The sequence below is a fragment of the Artibeus jamaicensis genome, unplaced genomic scaffold, assembly GCF_021234435.1.
Source record: "Artibeus jamaicensis isolate MK-2021 breed Jamaican fruit bat unplaced genomic scaffold, CSHL_Jam_final scaffold_474, whole genome shotgun sequence".
NCBI classification, from domain to species: Eukaryota; Metazoa; Chordata; class Mammalia; order Chiroptera; family Phyllostomidae; genus Artibeus; species Artibeus jamaicensis.
In genome coordinates, this window is record NW_026522046.1 from 49,010,441 (window position 1) to 49,036,356 (window position 25,916).

At 46.6% G+C, this 25,916-nt stretch overlaps 1 protein-coding gene across 3 annotated transcripts in view; it reads left to right on the forward strand.

The window, feature by feature from the left end:
* The window catches only part of SCAF4 (SR-related CTD associated factor 4), a 53,899-nt gene that overhangs the window by 1,920 nt on the left and 26,063 nt on the right, over positions 1-25,916 (forward strand). For all 3 annotated transcript variants that reach the window (XM_037161310.2, XM_037161309.2, XM_037161311.2), the window contains exons 2-7: positions 19,528-19,611; positions 20,421-20,465; positions 21,753-21,914; positions 23,343-23,478; positions 23,809-23,948; positions 24,379-24,531. In XM_037161310.2, the coding sequence (XP_037017205.2) occupies positions 19,528-19,611; positions 20,421-20,465; positions 21,753-21,914; positions 23,343-23,478; positions 23,809-23,948; positions 24,379-24,531 (720 nt within the window). The remainder of the gene's footprint in view (positions 1-19,527; positions 19,612-20,420; positions 20,466-21,752; positions 21,915-23,342; positions 23,479-23,808; positions 23,949-24,378; positions 24,532-25,916) is intronic.

Genomic DNA, 25,916 nt, shown 5'->3' on the forward strand with positions numbered 1-25,916 from the left:
TTGCCATCTGGGGACCAGTGATGCGGGACTGAAGCTGGGGGGGGTGCCGATTGCATAGTTTTGGGGGAAATTGTCGGTGGGAAGAGAGGAGGGTTTTCAGTGCTGAGAAGTATCTAATTCTCACTCAGGCTCCATGGAAGTTGCAGTTAAGCGTGTGCTGGAAAAGTGTGATGAGTTGTTTTTACTTCAAAAAAATTAGGAATGACATTGAGTCCTTGGAAAACGGAAGTGGTATTTTAGCCTTTTTAGGTGTGCAACATGAGAATTCGATTACTGCTCGTGTCCCCCGATTTTCATTCCCCTTCCTAGTCCGTCTGTGAGGACTTCATGTCGAATTAGCAAGGCGGACGGTGTCAGCTCTCTGAAGGAAAGGTCTTCTGAGGGAGTTAGTCTGATTTCAGACCCATCTTGACCCACGTGCTTCTCGGCTATTACTTCTCACCACTCACGACCTGGTGTTGGTTACCCGTGACCTCCGGTCTCCCAGATCTCACCCTCACAGACTTCAGAGTGCCTCCCGGCTGCAAAGCAGAGCCCCGCCTGCGGCACGCCCAGCACGGGACCCCCGCTGCTGGGAGTCCGGTCTCACAGAGGCCATCAGGCATAAGGACGCCCATACCATGGCTCCCTGGGGCCTTTGGATAGCACTGAGGACCTGGGACAGGGGACCCCACGGGGAGCGGTGACGGTGGGGCACACGAGCCGGCAGTGGGCTCCAGAGGCTGCTGGGGAGTGAGGATGGCTAGGAGGTGGGGCCTGATGCCTGAAGTGTCGGAGCTCCACTTTTAGGCTGTGGGTGAATGAAGGTTGTGTGTTCGTGGGCGATGTGATCAAGAGGCTTGGTTCGTGGTACCCATTGTGGAAGGCAGGGGAGGGGGGGTTGGGGACAGGCGACGGGTTGGGGCTCAGCTAAGAGAAGCCAGTCAGATCTGGACTTGGCTGGTCAGCAGTGGCGCGCAGGGGAGGGGGCTGTGGGCCAAAGGAGCCTCCGCTGGGCATGGTGACCACCTGGTGTCCTGCTCCAGGCACTGGGCACACCGCGGTGTGGTTAGCACGGTCCAGCAGCCCCCGCGGTGCATGCAGCGCAGGGGTGTGTGTGGGTCTGAGCGAAGTCCTGTGGAAATTCTTGGCACTCCAGTAGGCATCTGGCACTTGAACTTGGGCAAACCCAGTGATAGAGGGGGACACCCAGGAGTCACTCTCCCGTGTGCCCTGAAGAAGAACGTGGGGGGGTTATATTTAATAAGCATCTACGGCACTCGGGCACTCTGAGTGCACTTGCCCAGTCAGTACTTGTGCGGCCTTACCTGGACACCACGTGCAGGTGAGGCAGCTGACTTTGGAAGGCGTTAGCAGTGTCCTGCTACCTAATGGTCAGGGCGGGCGGGCTGGGGCTGGACTGCAGGTGCAGCCTCCCGTTGTTGCCCGCGGGCGGAGCTTTGCGCGGCGTCCCAGGAGTGGTCGCAGGTCGGAGCTGAAGAGAAAGCCGTGTGGACATTTGGAGGGTGGTGGGGTCTGAAGTCCGAGGTGAAGTGGGGATGTGGACGATGAAGGAAGGTAGTGAATGTCACCGGGTCTTCTTTAGAAGTTCGACTGTAAGAGTTCAAGGGTGAGGAGAAGGAAGAGCAGTGGCTGGTGCCCTAGGCACTGACCAGGCCTCCTGATGTTGGGGTTGGGGCGCCTCCAGCCCTGGTCTCCAGGGGCTGGGAGCGGGGCAAGTCTGGAAAAGTGCAGTTTCAAGTAGGGAAAGGGGGCGGGTCACAGAGATCAAAGTTGTGCTTCAAGGAAGGAGCGGGGAAGCCAGGTCAGAGGGGCTGTCTCCCTGAAGAGGAGTGAACAGGATCAGTGAGCAGTTGTGGCCAGTCCTCAGTTGTGTTCTGTTAGGGTCACACACTCCTCAGCGTGAAGAGTTTGGTGTTCGGTAGCTTTGCTGAATGACCGACTTTATAAATGGAGTTTCTTTATCTAGCAATTGCATTTTTAGCATTCAGTCAATCTTCTCTAAATCCAAAGGAACATATCTCCCCCCCACACAGCCCCTCCCCCAAGTCAGAGGCAGATGACGGATTATCAGTCTCCGTGGTGCATAAACAAAAGACAACACTCTGTGTTTCGATACACGTGGGTAGTGTGTTGTGCATATTCTGCGAAATGGGTTTTTGCTCAAACATTAACTGTATAAGATTTAGTTCGTTCTCATGGCCATGTAGTATGCAGCCTTGGAATAAACGGCATTCTGTTTGCTTCCCCAGTCGATAAACAGGTGATTTCTCATTTTTTGCCATAGACACTGTAGTGAATGTTCTTAAACGTCTTGTGTAAGAGTTTCTCTGGGACAGCTTTTCTCAAACTTTGGATTTTGACTTCTTTAAACTCAAAAGTTAAGGACCATAGAAAGCTTTTGTATTTATGGATCGTGTGAGCTGATATTTACCATATTGGAAATTCAAGCTGAGAACTGCATTTATTAAAAATAACAGTAAGCCCACTACACAGTAACATAAATGACAGATGTTTTCGAAAGAAAAAATCAGTGAGAAGAGTGATGCTTTCCACTTTGCAAATCTCGTTTAAACTTCGTGAGGTAGAAATTCTCATCTCCTCCCTCCGTCTCTAGCATCACGTCCACCAGACAGTGTCTGGAAAAGGGCTGTACCCTGGGGGGAGAGGGGATGAACGGGAAGCGACTCCCTCGGGCGGGAAGCGGCTGCACCTCCCAGACCCAGAGGGGAGCTCGGACCCTCGCGTTCTGTTCTGAAACTGCGGCCCGAGGTGTGTGCACACGACACTGCCTTGAGGAGCAGGCGGGAGTCGGCACTTTCACCCCGTCCGTTTCCCGTCCAAGTCGGGCCGAAGGCAGCCAGATGAACACTTCGCGTAGGGCTCGGACTTGGCGCACTTAGCGGCGGAGTGGCGTCTGCCAGGAGCCGCCGTGATGGGGAAGGAGGAGCTGAACCGCTCCGGGATGCTCTCGCTGGAAGTCGGTCTGTGTGGGCTGTTATGTACTTTTTACCTGCTGGTCGCTGGGTGTGATCGTCGTCTGCAGTCCCCATCACGTGGGGAGGACACCTCGTGAAGTTCTCTGTCACCCGGAAGCGTTCCTCTTTGGCTGCTCGGATCCGAGGTCTGTCTGCAGAGACGCAGGGATGTGGGGCAAGGCTCACAGTGCACAGGAGGGGACATGGGAGAGCAGGGCGGGTGCCGGAGCGCCGCGGGGTCCCCCGGCCTCCCTCGGTCGTGTCACCCTGCCACCACGGGGAATCTGGGGGGTCTTAGAAGTTAGCCGATCAGCTCTGGCTGGTGTGGTCCGGTCCGGTGCGGTGCGGTGGATTGAGCACTGGCCTGTGGACCAAAGGGTTGCCAGTTCGATTCCCAGTTAGGACACATGCCTGGGTTGTGGGCCCCAGTAAGGGGGGGGCGCAAGAGTGGCAACCACACATTGACGTTTTTCTCCCTGTCTTTCCCTGTCCCTTCCCTTCTCCCCTCTCCAAAAATAAATAAAGTCTTAAAAAGACAAAAAGAAAGAAAAGTTACCGCCCTCACATTGGGAGGGGACAGCTGGCCCCGCACCGCTGTCTGGAGTGGTGCTCATCACTGACGTTCATGTTGAGAGTACGCGCCACCCCCCCCCATTATTATTTCCTACAGTGTCTTGTTTCAAAAACAACTCCCTGGGCACATGATAAGGAACTGGTCCAGAGAAAGACTGGGATAACGGGAAAGTTGGCTTGTAAAATCCTGTGAAATGACACAGGAGATAAAGAAACTGAGAAAGTGGTGTGTCATCGTGTGTGTGTGATGTGAAAATATGAGATGGACGGTCATTAGAGCTCAGGCGAAAGGGGAGGGTCGTCCGAGAACCTCCTCGGAGTCACCGTTTGTGCCGGGTGGTTGGTGATCAGGTGTGCATCCACGCGGGTCAGCGATCCCAGTTGGAGAGACAGTGGAGCAGTGATGTGCCCGGCACATGGGGCATCGAGAAGATCCTCGATCCATTGCTTCTCACACTCCCCCCCCCCCCCACTGGGGACCCGGCCCGCCACCCAGGCATGTACCCTGTCCGGGACTTGAACCGGCGACCCTTTTGTTCACGGGCTGAGCACATTGCTCTTCTTACAGCAAAATTGTTTTCAGAAACAGTCATGGAATCAGCCAGGAAGGGAACCTGAACTTCATACCAGTTACAAATAAACATTACAATGGGAAGAAAGACGGTTAATATTTTTAAACTCCATTAATATCTTTGGAGAAAAGGTAGAAAAACTTGTCCACACACTGGTCTGTCACAATAATGAATAATAATACCCCAGTTTATTCTCAGGCCTTAACTTCTGTGCATTTGTCAGTGACCATCAAAGTTGATCATCCCATATTATATTCAGTAGACACAGCCAGATTTATAGATCTTATCTTCACCCATAATTGATTGAAGCACACTTGTTATAAATTTTAACTACAAAAACCTGTACATGATGCAACAGATATAAAATAGTTGGGAAGTCTTCACCATGATGACATTCTGTAACTTTTATTCATGGATCTTCAAGCTTTGTGTTTCATCGTACCTGTGTTCCAAGCTGATTCTGGGTATTTGTAAATATTTATGCTGGAAGAACTGCATGCAGTTGTGTTTCAGAAGTGCTATGTAAGCACAGGGTCCACAGGGGTGTGCGTGTGTGTGTGTGTGTGTGTGTGTGTGTGTACCACAGGACGGAGACCGCTGGGCTCCAGGCAGTGCAGGCCGCTCTGACCCTCCGTGGTCTCTTCTGGTGCCGAGGCGCGTGAGTCGGTGTGTCGGGGGCGCTGCCTGCGAACAGACTGCTTGTTGAAGTGTATGTAATAAAGCGTGCAGATTCCATGCTCATGAACTGTTGGAACTTAACAGCCACCACAGCATGCTAGTTGAAAACTTCGAGAGCCCCAGTCAGCCAAATTTTGTCTTTGCTGTTCTTTAGACTTGCCGGTGCTTGGCGATGATAAAATGACTTTCAGTCAGCTTTATTATCGTGTGTAGAGACAACGTACCCACTTACTACCTGACCCTGGGTGGGTTTCTCCCATGGCTCCACCCAGGTGCGCCGTCACCTTCCAGAGCAGTAGCTGACGGAACCTGTGGCCTCAGCCTCCCTTCGCAGTGTCCCCGGTCCGCGCACTGGATCACGAGTGTCCCGCTCTACTCCCCCTTTGAACTTCGCCAGGGCTGCATTTCAGATCAAGCAGAATTGTGATGTTCTGCCTCAAGGAAACCTGTAAGGCAGAAATTATGGTAATATACCTTTTAAGCCTTTAGGAAACAGGTAAAATATTTTTTAAGCTTTAATAGTTATGTATCATCTAGTTCAGCTTCATTAAGAGATGCTGAATGATAAATCATTTGAGAAATAACAGTCAAGTTTGGAGTTCAGTTGGAGATATGTTCAAATCTTTATAAAGGATTTTACCATTGCTTAATAAATGTAAATGTATATTTTACAAAGTTAGGTTTTCAAAAATATATGAAATGTCTAGAACAGACAGATCCATAGAGACAAGAAGTAGATCACTGGCTGGGACAAGGGAGAAGGGAGAGTGACCGCTGGGCACAGCTTTTCTTCGGGTGGGGTGGCGAAAGCGTTCTGACAGTAAGTGGTGTTGGCAGCTGCACAACTGGGAACGTGGCAGAAACCCCTGCACTGTACCCTCTAGAGCAGGGGTGTGAACTCACTTCCACTGGGGCACGGCAGCCTCGCGGTGACTTCAGGACCGTGCAAACGTGACTGCTCCATGACAGTCAGGCAAGAGCTCGGCGCTGCTGCGGTGAAAACAAGGTGGAGGGCCTTGTGTTTGCCGCCCGTGCTCCACACGGATGGGTTTTATGCTACATGATCTCAAAGGCATGTAAAGAGCAGCACAAACTGTTAGGCTTTAACACATTATCTTCATTGTTTTGTTGCTTGGTCTGATTTTCTTTTTTTAAATATTTTTAAAACTTCTGTTTTGAGAGTATTCTAGTAAAGCTGGGGACAGTGATGCAGAGGAGGGACTTGCGGTAAAAGAAGCGAGAGGAGAGAGCCCGGGCAGGGTTGCTTCGGTTCTCTGAGAACACAGCGGAACCTTGGTTCTCCAGCTGCATTCGTTCCGCACGTCTGTTCAAGAAGCTGTTCGTTGGAAAATCAGATCTCTTTTGTTTCCTGAGACATGCGTGCCTGATCATACAGGTACCACCAGCATGAAAGGGTGTCGGCCGTAGAACCAGAATTTTGGTCAAGAACCAGAACCACATTGTTCAGGATGGAAGAGTTCACCAACTGAAATTTGACTGTTATGGGAGAGAGTTGAGTACTGGCTGGGCTGCTTGGACACCCTGGGAAGTCACAAAAAAGGGGCATTGGGGACAGGGTCAGGGTGAGCCTTCAGCCAGCTGCCGCTGCCCACTGCTCCTGGCTGCAAGTCTCCTGGGCACCCCCCGAGTTTAGGTGCTGCCTGTGGGGGAAGGAGGGGGGCAGGGAAAGGCACCAGCTTGTGCTCCAGAAGGCTAAAACAGTACCTGCCAAATACTAAACAGCTCTGTTAATAATGAATTCTACGTTCAAAAGATATCTTTAGTTTTTACGTGCTATTTCAAGATCCATTGGGGACATTTGGAGGGAAGGACAGGAAAGGAATTCTACATTTGCTTGTGACATACCAACCAGATGCCGCCTAATGGATTAGGTGTTTTATATGTATGTCTTCATATTCTTTCCACTTTAAAGGTAGGCATACTGGAAATGTGGTGTGAATTGTCCAAGGTCACGGTGCAGGGATGGCCGTTCTGAGATTTGTCTGAGCCCAGCCCATGGCCCCGATGGCTGCTCAGAAGTGTTTGTGTGGCTGATTGTCATCTTTTGGGTGGTTTATGGAGTGAGAGGGCTCACGACAGAGCTTTTTGTAAGACGGGAAGCATGGCAGTAGGGTGCCCCAGTGTGTGCTTTTGGAAGCACATGTCAACGTTTAAGAATAATGAAGTTCGGCCCTGGCTGGTGTAGTTCAGTGGATTGAGTGCGGGCCTGCAAACCAAAGGGTCGAGGTTCGATTCCCAGTCAGGGCACATGCCTGGCTTGCAGGCCAGTTCCCAGCAGGGGACGCACAAGAGGCAGCCACACATGGATGTTTGTCTCCCTCTTCTCCTTCCCTTCCCCTCTAAAGATAAATACATAAAATATTTTTAAAAAGAATAATGAAGTTTGGTTAGTTTTTAAGTCATCTACAGTAATGCAGTAGTACAAGGTTTAAGACTCAGGACACACCCTTAGGCAGTGATATTTTCTTTATAATTTATATTCGGAATTAAAATTTTTAGTTGATGAGGGATTTTGTGAATGCCAACGTTTTCTGTTTCAGTCCCGTGCATGGGACTGAACGCGTGTGCGTGGATCCAGTCACTGCACCTTTATGGAAGTAACCGGGTCTGGATGAAACACATAAAGTGTGGGGGTGTTTATTTGTTTCATCTCGTCAGATGGATGTTTGTCCTGGAAACAACTTTTATTTTTTCTCTTGAGGTCTAAGAGAGATGCTTAATTCACAGAAACGTGTACCTTGGGCTACACAGAGTTCGCTAGTGAGGTGCAGTGAGAGTGATTCTGAAATCTGGCATCTGTGCTCGTAAAACAGAGTGATGGTGTGGAGGAAACATTTGACGTTTTCTGAAATCACCTTCCAGCCTGTTTCTTGAGCAAGTGAAAAGGAGTTGTGGCTTGACTGCAGTTCAGTGAGCCGGGATGGAGGTGAGGACTAGAAACGCCTGCGGCTGGAACACAGCAGGGCAAAGCGCTGCGGAGGGAGGCGGCCATGGGTCCCAAGGGCACAGGCGGAGGAGGCGTAGACCCACGGAAATGGGAGGGTGTTGGTCGTACAGTTTAGGGCACGCTCTACAGAGCGGGTCAGCAGAAATTACTCAGAAAATTGGTTCTGCCATCAGTAAATGGTAGCAGAGTTAGGGCTTGGTGATATGATTAAAAAGTGGGAAATAATGCAGGTGATGTTTGAACTGCCGTTTGCTACATTACTGTATCCCATTCTCTTAAGTACATGTAGACGTAGTTAACCCAACAGGGGGTTCATATTTAGTGTTAACAGTGTATATTGCACTTGTATGTATTTTGTAAAAAGCCTTGTAAGTTTGTCCCATTTTAGGAATATTTCATGTTAATGTCTTCCTGCCTCCTAAGCAAGTGGAAGTCAGTTAAACAGTTGGACTTCAAAGGGTTTGACTATGTAAATAGAATTTACATGGGAGTAAATTATATATTGTCAGTTAAAGGGGTATGTTAGTTAACACACAGATATCAACCAAAAAATACCTTTGAAGAGTGATTTCTCATATTTGGTTTGTTTATTTTTAGAGAGAGGGGAAGGGAGGAAGAAAGAAAAAACATTGATTGATCGGTTGCCTCTCACACACACCTGGACTGGGACCAAACCCATGACCCAGGCATGCACCCTGACTGGGACTCAGACCAGCAGCCTTTCATTCTGTGGGACAGTGTCCAGCCCACTGGGCTACACTGGTCAGGACAGATTTGGGTTTTATATCCACAAGAGCTTCAGTTATATTTTTAATGGGGCAAATTTTTAAACTTACTTTGAAAAACTTGTTTAAGTAATTTTGAAGTTTTATTAAAGATTTATAAGCCATTGATTTAGACATAATTAACTTAAAAAAAGTTTATACCATGGATAAGTTGGATCTAATGATGATTCTATAAGTGTGTATTTAAAGTAGGAGAAATGCCTTTTGTGTCTCAGACAGACACAAAATAAAGTTTTGTTTTTTTCAGCTCTAGCTGGTGTGGCTCAGTGGATTGAGTGTCAAGTCAGCCTGCGAACCAAAGAGTGGCCCTTTCAATTCCTAGACAGGGCACCTGCCTGGGCTGCAGGCCAGGTCCCCAGTAGGGGGCGCATGAGAGGCAACCACACGTTGATGTTTCTCTCCCTCTCTCCCTCCTCCCCTCTGTCTGAAAATAAAATATTTAGAGAAATATTTAAAAATTTTTAAAGTTGATGAAAGGCAAAATTAAATTAGAAAATATTTCACCAAATACCATTAACATTTTAGAGTATTTCTGTCTTTTTTCCCCTCCACTTGTTTCTGGAAGTTTGTATGGTTATGCAATAACATGGCATTATTTTCTAATTTTAAATTGTCATCATGGAAAATTTGAGAACATATTATTTTACAAATTTCTAGAAATAAAAGTATTAGATATAAAAGATTTGGACATTTTTTAGTTGTTGGTTGTATAGCTTTAAACTTTTCCCTGAGATTAAAACCCCCTACCAGGCCCCATCAGCAGAGCGTCCCGTTTGCTTTATGCTCTTCTAGACTTAGGCCAGTTAGACGACTGCAGGATGACATCGCCGTGTTCTGACTGCTCGTCAGTGAGGTTGGACTTTCTGTGTTTGTTCATCAGTTATTAGGGTTGTTTCTCTTAACCGAGTTACTTTCCTCTGTACCTTCTTCCGTTTCACGAGTATTTCTTTGCGTGTGTGCATGATACTGACTCATACTCTGCTCCCAGGGAGAGGGGCAGAGCGGTCCTTGGCAGAGGGGGCTGATTTGCCGCCCCCAGCCCCCCCTGCACCCCTCATCACGGTCATTTCCCAGTGGGCGGGGAGGAAGTGTTAGCTCTGACAGCCTGTGGCAGAGCGTGTGTGCGTGCGTGTGTGTGCATGTGTGTGTGTGAAGACACGGCGTGGAACAGCGGGGGGAGGGGACTGGGCACCGCCTGGCACCCACTTGTGCCCGCAGCGAGTCTTACGGGGTCGCCTTTGGGCCGTGATCAGGTGGACAGAGCATATTTGCAGGAAAATGATTTTAGAGTTTTCTCCTAATTATGTTTTGTTGAAAAAGCTTGATGTGTACATTCATGAAGTGTTTATATGTTAGTAATAAACATTAAAGTTACGTTGGACTTAATTCTTGGTTTGGTTGAAGCCAGTATATGTGGTATATTAGGTCAAATGAACAAAAGCAAAATTGTAGGATTAAACGCTTTGATATCTGCATCTGTAGGGGGAGATTTTGAATACCAGCCTGTCACTCTGTAGGTATTTGTTTTTAATTAGGGGAGAGGGTCGGGGGTAAATGTCCCACTGAAAAAGATTCCGAAAGGAAATTTTGTTTGAGGGATTTAAAAGGTTAAAAACATTACTTAGACTAGAAGTAGTCTTCTAATTCTTTTCATTGCTTTGACAGCTCAATTTCAAAAAATAGAAAAAGACATATTTCAGAAATCGTAGGCTTGATGCCAGTAACTTTTCTCTCTGCCAGTTGTTAGTTTTATGAGTTTCTAGAAATGTCTAGTCACTAGGAACCAGAACAGATTCACTCATGATTTATACTAGACCAAATTAAACTTCTTTGTTTTGCAAAGTGTGTTTTGTCTAACGAGCTCTATAAACTGCTAATTGTCAGGATTTCATCATGAATAAATTAGAAAAATGGAGGCAGGATGAGATGTATTGCCGAGTGAATTTTAGCTAACTGGCAGTGTCCGAGGAATAGCAGATAAAGTCATTCTACAGGTAGGTTCTGTTCTTTTTAATTTAAAAAAACCATTGAGTTGGGGGAAGACGTGTAAAGCAGGTTCATGAAATACCAAGCGAATTGGAACCGCTGTGGCATCAATTAGCAGAGAAACGCTTCCGGACTCAGAAACTGGAGTAGAGTCAGCGCGACATCTAGTTACAACAGAGATGCCTGTGAAAACAGCCTTAAGAGTTGCAGTTTGTAGTAGGTGTGAGTTTAACAAGGAATTAAGCAGTTTAAAAAAAGTAATAATAGGTAATGGCCCTGACTGGTGTGGCTCGTGGGTTGAGTATCCTCCGGCAAAGCGAAAGGTCGTGGGTTCAGTTCCAGTCAGGACACATGCCTGGCTGCAGGTTCGGTCCTCAGTTGGGGCGCATAGGAGAGGCAACCGAGAGTATTTCTGTTCCTCTCTTTCTCCCTCCTTCCCTCTCTCTCTAAAAAAATTAAAAATAATCATAATAAATAATGCCACTCCCACCTCTCTAGATTCTGAATTCTGGAACTTGAGAATATGTTCGAATGTGGCCAAAGAGAATTTGCAGATGAGATTAAGCTGAAGGGGTGGGTTAACTATCACATTATCCCGATGAGCGCCCGCTAGTCCGAGAGGCCCTTCCGTGAGAGGCTGGGGAGTGGGGGAGACGTGGCCGTGGAAGCAGGGCTCCCGGAGCAGAGAGGACGCCACGCTGCGGGCTGGGAGGAGGGCGGGCGTGGGCCCCAGGCGGGCAGGTGCCCTCTGGGAGTGGGGGGGGCAGGACGGGTCTGTCCCACAGGCTCCGTGGGGAGCCTGCCCACAGCGCCTCGGTCCCCGAACCGCGGGTAGTGGGTCTCCGCCGTGTGCGCAGCAGGGTGTGTTGTAATGTGTTACTAAAGACACGTACTGGATCCCAGTAGCAGGGATAAACCCGGAAAGCGGTGTCGGAAGGCAGTGTCGGGGGGAGATTTGGGGTCAGTGGTGGGAGGATGTGGTGACCACCGGGGCGCATGAGCGGCTGAGCCTGTGTCGCTAGAAACATCTGTGTGGTTGCCTCTCACATGCCCTCCACCTGGAGACCTGGTCCGCAACCCAGGCATGGGCTCTGACTGGGAATCGAACCAGCGACCCTTTGGTTCGCAGGCCAGCGCTCCATCCACTGAGCCACAGCAGCCAGGGCTAAAAGTCTTCGATACTGCAACATTTTCACCATTGAGAAGACTACGCTCCATGCAGTGCTTGGGTAGTAGCTGTAACACAGAGAAGGCCGGGTCACCGAACAGCAGGCCTGCTCGGGGCTCTGTGTAGCTCCACTTGCCGAGCCAGGCACACGTCAGGCACAGGTCAGGCACGCTGGGCCCACAGGTTTCTGGGCACTGTCTCATTTACTCTGAACAGCACGAAGACTGCAAGTGAGGGCCAGTCAGCTTTGCAGATGTAAAAGGTCCCCGAAGTTTAGAAAGGTTAACTGAACTTGTCAGAGTTTATGCCACCAGTGAACAGCACAGTATCATTTTACTTTGACTAACACCAAAACCCTGAATTCTCTAGGTGCTGTGGCCAAATATTCTCACTCTTTATCTTCTCTCGAAACTTCTTTGTTGATATAAGGGATTGTGAGATGAATAGTCAGCTCCAATTTTTTGAATACTTTGTGTATCGAGCTTCTATACGTCATGCGGGAGGACAATGTTCACACTCAGATTTCTCGTAATCTTGCAGCTTGTGACAAAGCAGAGAGTCAGACTCACGTCTGTGGCTGGATTTCTGTTTTTCCTCCTCCGAGGAGGCGCTGAGTGCCTTTCGTCCCCTGGGCGCCTGCTGCTGGTCCGTGCGAGGCCCCACGTGGCTCTCTGTGGTGGTGTTCGCACGTCCCCTCCCTGACCCATACACAGGCTGCAGGGAGAGGGCGGCCCAGTGAGGCTCAGCGGCACCTGCCCCGCGGCCGGGAAACGCGGGTCAGTCCACGTGCAGAAACTGGTGTCACCATCACAATACCTGGGAAGTAGAAAACAACGGATCCCTCTCACGTGTGCAGACAGTGGGGCTGACAGCTGAAGCCATTTGGCCAGAATCATCCTGTTTGGGCCCAGTTCCACAACCAGTTCTGTCTTCCTTGCTCCATAGTAACCACGGCGTCTGTTTTGTTTGTTTGTTTTCTTCATTAATAGAGTTCATTGGAATTATATTACGCTTTATAGCTTTCAAGTTTTGTATATAAAACTGGTAGGTTTTTCTTTCAAGTTTGCTGGCCGAGATGGGATACTGGGCAGGAAACACTGCAGCCTGCGTTGTCTTCACCCCTTTGCTCCTGTGTATCTACTGCCGTGTGTGGTCTGGGAACAGCGGGACAGTTTTTCCTCACGCGGCAATGCTGCTGTTCCCCAGCGCGTGTTCGGAAGAGGTGGGACACTGGTGTGCGGACTCTCTGCCTCACTGAGAGGTGACCAGTGGTTGGTGTGGGCTTTATTTTCCTCAGTTGTGAAGAAGAAGAATTTTTCTGAATACTTAACTGCCTTTGGTTCTGTCTGTTTTCCACGACCCCACAGTAAGAATTCCGGCTCCACTCGGAGCGGGGGAGCGTGTGCACGCACAGCACACGCGGAGGGGGTGCTGCACCGGGCGCTCCCCGGCGCGCCGTGTGTCCGGTGTTCCCTGCCCAGCTCGGCTCACTTCTGCGGCCCAGTTTGACAGCCCGGGTACTGCACTGCGTGCTGGTAAATGAACTGCTTGAACCCTCAACCCCCTGAACAAGCAGGGCTGTGAGCCTCCCTGTGCAGAAGAGGAAGGTTTCTCGGACCCTGGGAGGGGTTTCCCAGGATTTCCCGGGCAGTCAATTGCGGGGCCTGCGTTCTGGCTGTCACCTGAACAGAAACGTGCTGTTTTCGGAAACTGGGTAGCCAGGATCTCAACCATGAATTTTTGATCTGCACAAGAGCGATGCTTCCCCAGTGTCTGGGCCAGCACGGTGGCGTGACGGTTAATTCTTATTCAGTCATTCAGTTGCAGCCTGGCTTGAGGCTCAGGTGATGACTCGGTGCGATTCCTCTAACCTGTTGCGGGGTTGAAGTAAAATCACCTTACTTCTGTGCTACTTTTTGTTTGTTATTTAAAAAAATCTGGATGGGCTGGGGTGGGAGTAAAAGACAGAAAAATGGTATTTGAACAATAATTAAATAAAAAATGTTTTAAAAGATTTTGGGGCCCACCCCCTTCATAACAATTATATTTTAGTATTTATTGCCTCTTCACTGGGTCTAAATGCATATATTTTCTCTTACTTCACAGTGTATTCTTCATCGTCTTTACTATCTGCACTATTCCCTTGTGCTAATGTATTAGAATATTAAAGAACTTCGTTATTGTTGGGTATTTGTTGGAAGGAATTTGAGCTTTGGGTAACGGTAGACTGCAGATTGAAATCACTCTTGATCAGCTGTGTGACTCTGAGCAGATTCTTGAACTCCTGTACCTCAGTGTTCTCATCTGTAAAGTGGAATTATAATATCTGCCTCGCCATAGAGGCCACTCGTGTTTCCGTCCCAGTGAGCACTGTCCGTGTGCACAGTGCTGTAAAGGGCGCTGCTTCCAGCACGATCTCTAGGTCACTGCATCTAACGAAGGCCTTGATCTAAATGCGAGGGGACCTGTGCAGTGGCTTTGCACCGTGAAGAAGTCAGTGAAGTACTAATGCCTTTTATTGAGCTTTTAAAATGTAACTTTGTTTAAGCCTCCAGTTTTGAAACTTCTGCATCTGTCGATAGTATTTTTCTTTATAAATTATATCAAATATGAATTTACGGGGCTAAGATTTAAAAAATAACATTGGTAAAGGAATGTAAATGGCATCTGTTATAAAAAGAAGCTTAAATGTTAAGCTGTGAAGTGCCTAACACGGAAGAACTGTTTGAAGGGGGTCATTTGTAAGGCTTCGAAAGGCCAGTCTCCTTCCTTGTGCCCAGACACTGAATTTACGATATCGAGCCACTCACTAAGCTCTCAAATTTTGTTGAATGAATGAAAAATGATCCAATATTGCATTTCTGCTTTCTCACCTGCCACTTATGTCTTAACTGGTTGGACTTGGGAATCACTTTCAAAAACTGGTATCACTTCATACTGAAAGTACAAGGTTTGCATCCTAATTAACCTCATAGCATTTGACCATGCAAATGCCTTTAATTTCTGGGATTGGCCTTGGTGTCCCTTCATGCAGCCCCCTCTCTGTACCTCATTGGCAATTTTGGTGCGTGCCCTGCTGAGTTCCCGTCTTGTTCCTGGCTCCCTCGTCTTGCCATGAGTTCCTCTCACTCATCCTCATGGCGGTGACTCTGTGATCATCTGATCTTGAGCCTGGTTTTCTCTTTCTGCATTCGAGGTTCACGTTCCAGTCTCTGCCTATAGTCTGCGCCTGGGTCTTCGCAGGGCATCCCGAATCAGAGTCAGCGCGCTGCGTTACGTTAGCCCTGCATCAGTACAGTGTATGCTAAACCAGGCATGGGTGTCTGCTTAACATTTTTCCTGTTCTGCCTCTCACAGTTCATGGTCTGTGCAGGTCTGTGGTGGGTCCACAGCACCGTGTAAGGCCACAGATGTGCCATCAGGGGTTGGGAGCATTTGCCAGATTTTAGCCAAGACAGTTCTCTGGGTATAGTCCAAAAGAGGTGTAACCCTTCTAGGTATTATCTCAGAACAGGTGTAACAGCATTTATGTTAGTTGTTACTATGTCGGGTTGGCCAAAAAGTCTGTATACTTTTTTTCGTAAAATAAAAGGCATACTTTTTCATATTCAATACTTTTATTATTTGGGTATTTTGAGTATGTTGGCTAGCTCTTGTGTGGTAGGACATTGATTGTTCTCTATGTCTTGATTTGATCACTGTCACCTCAGCTGGTCAACCCAACCATGGAGCATCATCCAGTGAGAAATCTCTAGCACTACACTCCACAAACCACTTTTGACGTGTTTGATCCATCACAGCACCTTCTCCACACACCGCTCAAATCTTTTTCCGCGTTTCAGTTGCGTTGTTACCTCTCCTGAAATAATAAAACATAATATGCCAAAAATATTGCATGTTTTCTTCCATCTTTACTATTAAAAGGGCCACACAAAAATTTACCAATTTTGGTAAGGTTTTTAAATGCACACTATGACAGGTGTCACAATATAATCTAACAAAATTGTTTCAAATGACGTTAAAGACAATTAAGCGCTACTGGAGCCACTGTATGGAAAAAACCAAACGAACTTTTTGGCCAACCTGATAATTACCTAAAATAATGTACCACTACAACTCAGCTCCCCCCTGCACAGAGCAGGCCCTCTGAGGCCAGCCCCCACCCTCTACCTGCCGTCTTCACTGTATGGGACAGAGGGACACTCGTCCTCTGAGTCTTAGGGGACGCTGTTTGAGGGCTAGTCTTTTGCCTGAATGACAGTTATACTATTATACAGTATAGTCTGTACTTTAATTTTTTAATAAGTCCTGATAACTTTTTAAATATATAGACTGCATGGAGGATTTCATCAGAAGATACACTTACCTGGTCTTGTCTTGTGAGCTCAGTTGGCTGTTATTTTAATATGGCAGATTCCTTACTGCTGAAATTATCAAGAAATCCTGTTTGGGACATTAGTGAATATCCCAAACAGGGACCCAATGAAGCCCTGTTAGCTCTGGCTTGGGCTTCATTAAGATGGTTCTCTAAGCTTTTAATGGCCAGAGAAGTAATTCTCACTGTTGCTCATTCTTGAGACCCGTGTGTTAACTTTTTTGCACCCACCTTTCTCTGCTTTAAGGTATAAAGAAGGAAATAGAACAGTAATAAAAAGCTGTCTTAATTTTAAAATTTACAAATGGCCAGAATATAGCCTTTATAAATGTATATTGCATATTTCATGCAATATTGACATTTTTAATTTGTTTTTTGACCTGTATAGTTTTAGAATTTATATATTAATTGAAATATTTTTAGTTTTTCTTGTTTTTGATTTATATATCTCAAATATTACTATTTCCTTTCTAATTGCTTTTCAATTAGTGAGCATCCTCAAGAAAAATTATTACATTGCCAAATAAAGTAATAAAGAATTATGACCATACTTATTTAGATATTCCTTTTCAAAAACGAATTTCCGTGTTAATATCTTTGTTTCTCCTGTTTTCTATATCTTATTATTTATGGGAAAATTTTATGTTTCCGGATATGTTGCCGAGTAGGGCTACCCCTCTGGGAAATGAGACTTCCGTTTTTTAGGCTAGCCTCTTGGCAGTGGTCTAGCAAAGGTCTTTGTTTTAGGAATTCCATATTTGAAGTAGTAACATTAATTGGGAAAAATAGAAATATGATTCAAATAAGGTTGAAATGCCTATTTCAAAATATCCTTTTAGAAATCCCAGGTATTTGGTACGTGCCTATGATTAAACGAAACAGAAACAATGATCTCGGAAGGTAGACCTCCTTCTGGCCAAGATGGAGGTCTAACTAGATATGCTTTGTACCTCACACAACCAAAAGAAGGACAACAACAAATTCAAAAACAAAAAAACGACCAGAACTGCCAGAAAATTGAACTGTGTGGAAGTCTGACAACTGAGGAGTTCACAGAGAAACATTCATCCAGACCTGTGGGAGGGGCTGAGATGAGCAGTGGTGTAGGGCTCACAGCAGGGCAGCAGCTGGAGGACTGGGACGTCCCACATTTGGGTGCAGGTAAACAGGAGGAACGACTGGGGAGCAAGACGGACCGCACAGCCCAGGGCTCCAGTGCAGGGAAATAAGCCCTCAAACCCTCTGACTGCAAAAACGCTGTGGGGGGTGAGGCAGTGGGAGAAACTCCCAGCCTCACAGGAGATTTCGTTGGAGAGACCTACTGGGTCCTACAACACACACACACACACACACACACACACACACACACACCACCCCGCCCCACCCCCCACCCCGGGAATCAGCACCAGAAGGGCCCAATTCGCTTGTAGGTAGCGGGGAAGTGACTGAAAGCCAGCTGAGAGCCGAGCAAGTGGCATTGTTCCCTCTCGGGTCCCTCCCCCCACACAGTGCCACAACAACAACCCTGTGGGTTGCCCTGCCCTAGTGAATACCTAAGGCTCCTTGCCTTACAATATAACAGGTACAAAGAAATATAGCCCAAATAAAGGAATAGATCAAAACCCCAGAAAAAGAACTAAGCAATAAGGAAAGAGCCAACCTATCAGATGCAAAGTTCAAAACGCTGGTAATCAGGATGCTCACAGAAATGGCTGAGTAAGGTCACAAAATAAGGGAGGAAGTGAAGGCTTTACAAAGTGAAATAAAGAAAAATATACAGGGAACCAACAGTGAAGGGAAGGAAACTGGGACTCAAATCAACAGTTTGGACCAAAGGAAGAAATAAACATTCAACTGGAACAGAATGAAGGAACGAGAATTCAAAAAAATGAGGAGAGGCTTAGGAACTTCCAGGACAACTTTAAACATTCCAACATTCGAATCAGGTGCCTAAAGGAGAAGGGGAAGAGCAAGAAATTGAAAACTTATTCAGAAACATAATGGAGGAAAACTTCCCCAGTCTGGTGAAGGAAACAGACTTCCAGGCAGTCCAGGAAGCTCAGAGATTCCCAAAGAAGTGGGACCCAAGGAGGAATACACCAAGGCACATCCTAATTAAATTGCCCAAGATTAAAGATGAGATAACCTTAAAAACAGCAAGAGAAAAGGAGACCGTTACCTACAAAGGAGTTCCCATAACACTATCAGCTGGTTTCTCAAAAGAGACCTTATGGGCAAGAGGCTGGAAAGAAGTATTCAAAGTCATGGAAGGCAAGGACCTACATCCAAGATGACTCTACCCAGCAAAACTATCATTTAGAATGGAAGGGCAGATAAAGTGCTTCCCAGATAAGGTCACATTAAAGGAGTTTATCATCACAAAAAGATGAGCAAAACTATGAACAGTAAAATGACATCAAACTCACAACTATCAACAACTGAACCTAAAAACCAAAAAAAAAAAAAACTAAGCAAACAACTAGAACAGGAACAGAATCACAGAAATGGAGATCACATGGAGGGTTATCAGTGGGGAGGGGCAGGGGGAGAATGGGGGAAAAGGTACGGGGACTAAGAAGCATAAATGGTCAGTACAAAACGGGGGGAGGTTAAGAATAGTATGGGAAATGGGGAAGCCAAAGAACTTACATGTACGACCCATGGACATGAACTAGGTGGGGGAATGCTGGTGGGAGGAGGGGTGGAGGGCTGAGGGGCATAAAGGGGAGGGGAAAAATGGAACAACTGTATTAACATAAATAGTAAAATATACTTTTTAAAAAAGAAGGTAGACATGAGCATCTTAACGTCAGGATTGTGTCTTTAGAACCTGGGCTCTCGTTATGTCTCGGGGGGCTTTAAACTCACAGGAGCTCCTGACTGTTAGGTTCACTGCCGTGTGATTTGCTGCGTACAGTTGTTATTCCCCAACTGAGTCAAGAAACTTGACTCAGTGGGTTCCAGCTTTATAATGGCACTTTAAATTTATCACTCGATTTTAATACGTGTTTTTTCAAAAGAATCTTAGAATTATTTGAACACTCATCTCAGTGAGGTTTGGGTTGAAATTACATTAAATACTGAGTCACATTATTGCCATTTCAGTTTAGGAAAATAGTGTGTTTGTTTACATCTAAATCATTTTTGAATTCAGTAAAATTTTATGATTTTTTTCTGTTTGTATGTTTCTGTAAATTTCTTAATGTTTCTCCCCTTTCCCCTTTTTTGATATTTTTAATATGATCTTTTCCCAGTTTCTAAGTGGGGGTACAGTTATATAGGAAAGCTCTTGATTTTTCTTTACTAGTCACAATTTTTAAACTTAGTTCCAAATGTCTGTTACTCTTTTAGTTAATAGACTGCAAATACCTTTGTAGAACTTGTGAATTGACCTCTGCCTTTACCTGTAATTAAAAAAAATTGTTTCTGCTTGTTTTTTTTAAGCTCTTTTCACTTATGGACATGAAACCTCCCATCTCTAGAGCCAAGATGATTCTCATCACAAAAGCTGCTATTAAAGCCATTAAGGTAAGAGTAAAATCAATATATTTAATTTGAGAAAATGGTTTTGAAATTCGGAAACTGTTAGTGAACTTGAGAGTTTGCCCTGTGCATCTGTTCAGGCCTGAGCCATTGAACACTAACTGGCCCTCTGTCCTCTTGTTACTAGTACTTTCCTCGGCCGGTTTCCCAGCTCTGTTGGCACACAGTTAACAAGTAAAGATTGTGTACGTTTAATCACACACACTAAAACGTGATTTGATACATATACATCGGTCAGTGATTACCACAATTAGCTAATTAGTACTGTCACCTCACATAGTCACCTTTTGTGTGTGTGTGGTGCTGAAAAGGGTGAACTCTCAGAAGTGGAGAGGAGAGTGGCCAGGTTTTTTGTTTCTGTTTAATTCTTGTCATAAATCAGCTAAGTGGTAGTTTCATTTTTATTTAAAAAAATAATTCGGGCTGCATGGAATTAAATTTCTTACCCAAGGTGAAATATCCTAAAAAAGTGATTCATTTTAGAAACTGCACAATTTAGATTTGATTCCATTATTCTTATCCCTCTCATAAATAGCGCTTTATGAAGGTTTATTGATTAAGAATCTAAGAAAGGGGCCTTCTGTTTAGGGGTGGGGGTTGTAGTTTTGTGTTTTAGTTAATTTTCTGATATATTTTCAATTGATGACTTTTCAGCTGATATTTCTGATGGTTAATTCAGTATTATCTTGAGAATCATTTAAATTATGCAGATTTCAAGGTTTTAAGTATTTTCTAATTATATTGCAGGAAATGTAGACATGTAAACTAAATAATTTTCTTGTAATTCTTTTCAGCTTTATAAGCATGTAGTTCAAATAGTAGAAAAGTTCATCAAAAAGGTAACTATCCATTTTATGATTACCTCATTTTACTTATGTGCAGTATTTGGAATTTGCTTTGTACATTGTAATTCAGATGTTTGCTTGTAAAGCCACCAAGCCGACAGGTTGTCACCAGAGGCTCTTTGTAAAGAAACAAAACGACTTTAGGGCCCTCCTGTCGACTGAGTGCCCGCCGCATGGTGGGCACTCAAGGACGGGCCCCAGTGCACTGCCTGCCAAGACTCGCCCCGCCCAGCGCGCCCCGGCCCTGTGCCCTGGCCGTCCCCAGGCACTTGGTTCATGTCGAAGCATTTCAGATGAAAGCACTTTGTAATAGAACTTGTCCGGCTTTTCCCTGCTCCCGGTGTGATTGCGTCATTCTTAGTCACAGGGTTAGTGTGCTTCATAATGGTGTGACCGGCACACGTGGCTCAGCGGAGCACAGCGGGCGGGGACTTCGCTGTCTTCTCCCCCAGCCTGGAGCCGTGGGGGTGTCTCTGGTCCTTGGCCTTTGAATACTGGCTGAGAGAGAGAGTAGCAAATCGAAGTCCGGCTAAGTAAAATGGAAAAATGAAAATCACCTGCATGCACATTTGGATCTGCTCGTATTTTATTACATACATGTACACGAGTAAAAAGAAAGGGGAACCTGCTGACTGTTAGATAGCTGCTCCCCCACTGAGATTCTCGCAGACACCTGCAGGGGGCACTGTTGCTCGACTGGGCCACGGGGGCTCTGCTGGTGCCCTCTGTTGGCCATTCCACCTTGGGGCCCGCCTTGGGGAGAAATCAGGTGCAGCACAGCTGCTTTCTTAGGGTGAACTGCCAGTGACGCAGCTGCTGGGTTAAACACGGCTTTGCTCTCACTGTGGACTCGCCCTCCTAAGGGGTGCCTCACTGGGATGTGCGTGGGTGTCTGTGCCTGTGCTCTGCCCACTTGTCAATTTCACAGTCCGAGAACGCCCTCTGTTAGTTTTTGTTTCTCTAGTGCTGTATGTTAACGTTCCCTTGTCCACAATTTTTAAGGGTAAAAATTATTATTTTTCTTAGCAGGCTGCTTTGGATTTGCATGGTGGAAGTGGTTTAGGGGTTGGTAGAGTAATGCTGATTCTGGGAAGCTGCGGGAGATGGAGGGATGGGAGAGCAGCAGAACACGGGGGGTCCGAGGTACCAGGGGAAGGGCAGCTCTGCACGGACCTGTGGGAGGCCAGGCGGCAGGCGGTTTCTGCACAGAGACGGTCGTGCCAACGGCTGCCGGCCTGCGCCTCACCGTTTTGTGTTGACGTCCCACCTTTCTCTTCGTAGTGCAAACCGGAGTACAAAGTCCCAGGGCTGTATGTGATCGACTCCATCGTGCGACAGTCGCGTCATCAGTTTGGGACTGATAAAGATGTTTTTGGGCCAAGATTCTCTAAAAACATAACCGCCACATTCCAGTATTTATATCTTTGTCCATCTGAAGATAAGGTATAGTTAGTAATTTTAAATTAAAACTTGTATTGTTCTTATTTGTAAAATATTTAAATGTATTTTAGATGTTGGAAACCTCTATGGTAAATTCTAATCATGTAGTAATTTCTGAACTTGAAACAAAACCCCATTTTTTCTGTAATGATCATCTCCTATTTATCTATTTTCTGTTTTAAGATTTTATTATTTTTAGAAAGGAGGGGGGAGGGAGGAAAAAAGAGAGAAACATTGATCAGTTGCCTCTCACACGAGCTTCCTACTGGGGACCCGGCCCCCAACCCAGGCATATGCCCCAACTGGGAATCAATCTGGCGACCTTTCAGTTTTGGGGATGATGCCCAACCCACTGAGCCACAGCAACCAGGGCTGTCTGTTTTCTTGGAAAGTCGTTTAGGGATGTCAAACTATTGAAATAGGAAAGGAGCACCATCTTGTTTTAAGGAAGACAGAGAGGAGGGCTTGTAGCTGAGTGATTAAGACATTCTACGCCCATCGAGAAAGGCAGGGTTCATCACAGATGGCTGCTTATTCTAGAAGGGGCAGCAGTGCGAGAGCACAAGTGGTCTTCGCCAGCAGTCAGCCGGCAGGCCTGGTTTCTCACACCCGAGGCTGGTGTTGCGGCGTGCGGACTCCGGGGGGGGGGGAGAAACATGCTAGGTCGTGGGCTCCGTGCTCGTTCGGGGGGAGTGCTCTTGTGGGGGAAGGCATGAGAGAAGAACACCGTCCTTCGGTAGGAGACCAGAGTCCCCCCCACGTGACACACTGGGCCTCTGTACTCACTGGTGCACAGAGCAGCTGACTTGTAAGTTACCGGCCGTTTCTGACACACTGTGGCCCCGGCCGGGTAGCTCAGTTGGTTGACGTGTAGTCCCAGTACGCCAGGGTTGCAGGTCCGATCCCCTCTCAGGGCATGTACAGGGATCAACCATGAATGCATGAACGAATGGAACCACAGTGACAAATGATGTTTCTCCCTCCCTCCTTCCCTCCCTCCCTCCTTTTCTCTGTAAAAAAAAAATCAATACATTAAAAGTATGTATTGTAATTGCTTCAGTCATCTTAAAGAAATTCTTCTTCTGTAACCTTTTTCCCAGTGATAGGGTTTCTTTTTAACTATAAATTAAATATGAAAACTTTAAATACACTTCCTCATTATTAAATAGTCCATTTCTTTTGCGTCTCTAGGTTACGGTACTTTCTGTTCTCCCCCTCCCTCCGTTACAGTAGCTCACACTACTGATGGAAGGCTGGTCGCTACCGTCCAACCGGGCTGCGGTTCTGGTGATAGATTTGTCTTTCCCATTTACTACACAGACTTAGTGTGGAAGAATTGGCCGAGGACTTCTTCTTCGCTTCCTCTGTGAGGTACAATGAATTATTTGTGCAAATATTTACTGTGTGTTCATGTTTTCTCACAATTAACAGAGTAAAATAGTCCGTGTGCTGAACCTGTGGCAGAAAAATGGAGTCTTCAAGATTGAAATCATCCAGCCTCTTCTGGACATGGCAGCGGGAAGCAGCAGCGCTGCCCCCGGAGCAGACAGCATCGCCAACAACGAGGGTGAGGCCCCGCGTGTCTGCAAGCGCAGGGAGGCTGTGTCTTCCATCCACGGGCCGTTCGGGGTCTCTTTCTAGTGGTGGGACTTTTTCATGAGAAGGACACTTGGATTTTTGCATTGCGGAAGGTACAGGGTATTTTTCCCATAATGACTTATAGTGAAAACACCATTCTTGCAGGACTCAATATAGTACAGACTCTAGTACCACAATCTACCTTTTTACTGTGTTAAACTGGACCAAGTGTTACTTTAGTAAAAAAGCTTAATGCAATGTAAACAGCAAAATGGGTACATTAAAGTTTTCTTAGGCCTTAACATCCTTTCCTTTTTAGGTTCACCCCCTCCTCCAGTTAAAGTCTCTTCGGAACCCCCACTAGCCACTGCAAACTCGGTAGCACCTGTCCCTCAGCTGCCCAGCTCCGACGCTTTCGCTGCGGTGGCCCAACTGTTCCAGACCACTCAGGGCCAGCAGGTAACCCGCCCACCCAGGATTACATTGTTTGCAGTTCGGTGCTGCTGTCCGTTTATCTTCTGGCCCTAACGATGAGCACAGTTAAGGGAGGAAATGGTTCTACTGTTCACTAGAAACGCCTCGACTTGGGAGGTAGTGGCATGGAAGAAAGGGGCGATGTGGGGGGGGAGATGAGGGGCAGCCCTGGCCCTGAGCGGGCCGTGGGAGGGGCTCCAGCGCTGCCCGGGCTCTCGGACTGCAAACCCAGAACGCGCGTTTGCCGTGCTCACTGTTCAAAACTTAGCCGTTCCTGAAATGTCGGCTTTCCCTGGCATACTCTGTGCCTGTGGTATTTCGAGGCACCTCGAAGGGTTCTTTCTTAGTGAAGTATCTTTTGACGCAGTGGTCTTACCTAACTGTGGTGTGTTGATCGGTTTACCCGTTCTTTAAGCTTCAGCAGATCCTGCAGACTTTCCAGCAGCCTCCAAAACCACAGTCTCCTGCCCTTGACAATGCTGTGATGGCGCAGGTTCAGGCCCTCACGGCCCAGTTAAAGACAGCTCCCACGCCCCCGCCCGAGCAGAAGGCCACCGCATTTGACAAGGTAAGGATGCCCCCCCCCCCCGCGCCCGCCCACCTGCTCGCTCTGCGCCCCTCCCTGGGGGCAGGGAGGTCAGCCTCCTCTGGAGCCTCCAGTGCTCGTTCTGTTGTTCGTGGTTTCGGAGGTTCCCCCAACACCAAACACTGATTATTTTTTCCAGTTATCAGTTCAGTGTATTCTTTACGAGAAATCTTTCAGTGAAGAAAAACATAAAGGAAAGGAAACAGGACCACTGACCATGAAACCCCACATTTGGAGATAACTACTGTAATATTTTGCTGTGCATTTTTTCAGGATTTATTTCCCATGGATACCTGCCTTCATTTGGTTATATTATACATACACACAGTTTTTAACTTGCTTGTTTCGATCTTAGTCTTCTTAGTCTCATGCTTGTTGGTGCCGTGGTTGAGGCTGACAGGTTTAGTCTGCGTTCGTCCCGAGTGCTTGCCGGGCCCGTTCCACTGTGTGGACACAGCACCGCTTGTTTAGCATTCCTTCCCCTTTCAGCGGACACGGAAGTTGCTTCCCGAGCTTCGCTGTTAAAAAACCGCAGTCCCCACGTGCGTGTGAGGGTGTGGGCTCTGGGTCTGCACTGCTCTGCTGGGCTGGGCGTGGGGGGGGGCAGCCGCTGCGGTGTCGACGTGCGGAGAATGCACAGCGCAGAGCTTCCGGCACAGATGCTGCCCAGACTGCTCCACCCTCATCTGTTCATGTGTCTTCTGTTTATTGGGTTTATGGGTGTGTAAGATTTTACTGTATTTTATAGGTTTCACTGCCAGTAAGCACATTTGAAGGTCCTAGAACTAAATGAAATCTTGAGATTTCTGGTTTCTTTTCAACGGTCTAATCATAAGATACGACAACTTTAGCTGTCGTGTTTTATGTGAGATACGTGGTGCTGGTGGTCCAGAGTGGACTCCATGCAGTGAACACCGGCTGTCACGGCCTCTTGGTGATTGCGAATGACCACTGATTAGAAGGTTAGATCAAGTTTTTGAACGCAAAAGGCGTGTACACATAAGATGAAAATGCAGGTGATACAGAATGTTGTAAAGTACAAAGGGAAGCAGTTCTCTGCTTTGAACAGATTTGTGTATTTTTTCAGACCTATTTCCATGTACATGTGAACATAAATTCTCATATACTATGGTCTTGTTTATTAGGTTTTTATTTTGAGTTCTGATTAGGAAACCTCCTCACGTATATATTTTTTAATTTTTTATTTTATTCTAGAAGTTTTATATTTTTGTTTTTTACGTTTGTCTCTTTTAATTCTTCTGGAACCTACTTTAGAGTGTGGTTCAAGATAGTTAAATCTTTATATTTTTAGAAATGAGCATTCCTCCCTCACTGTTTTGGTCATATACCAAATTCTCATTTGTCTC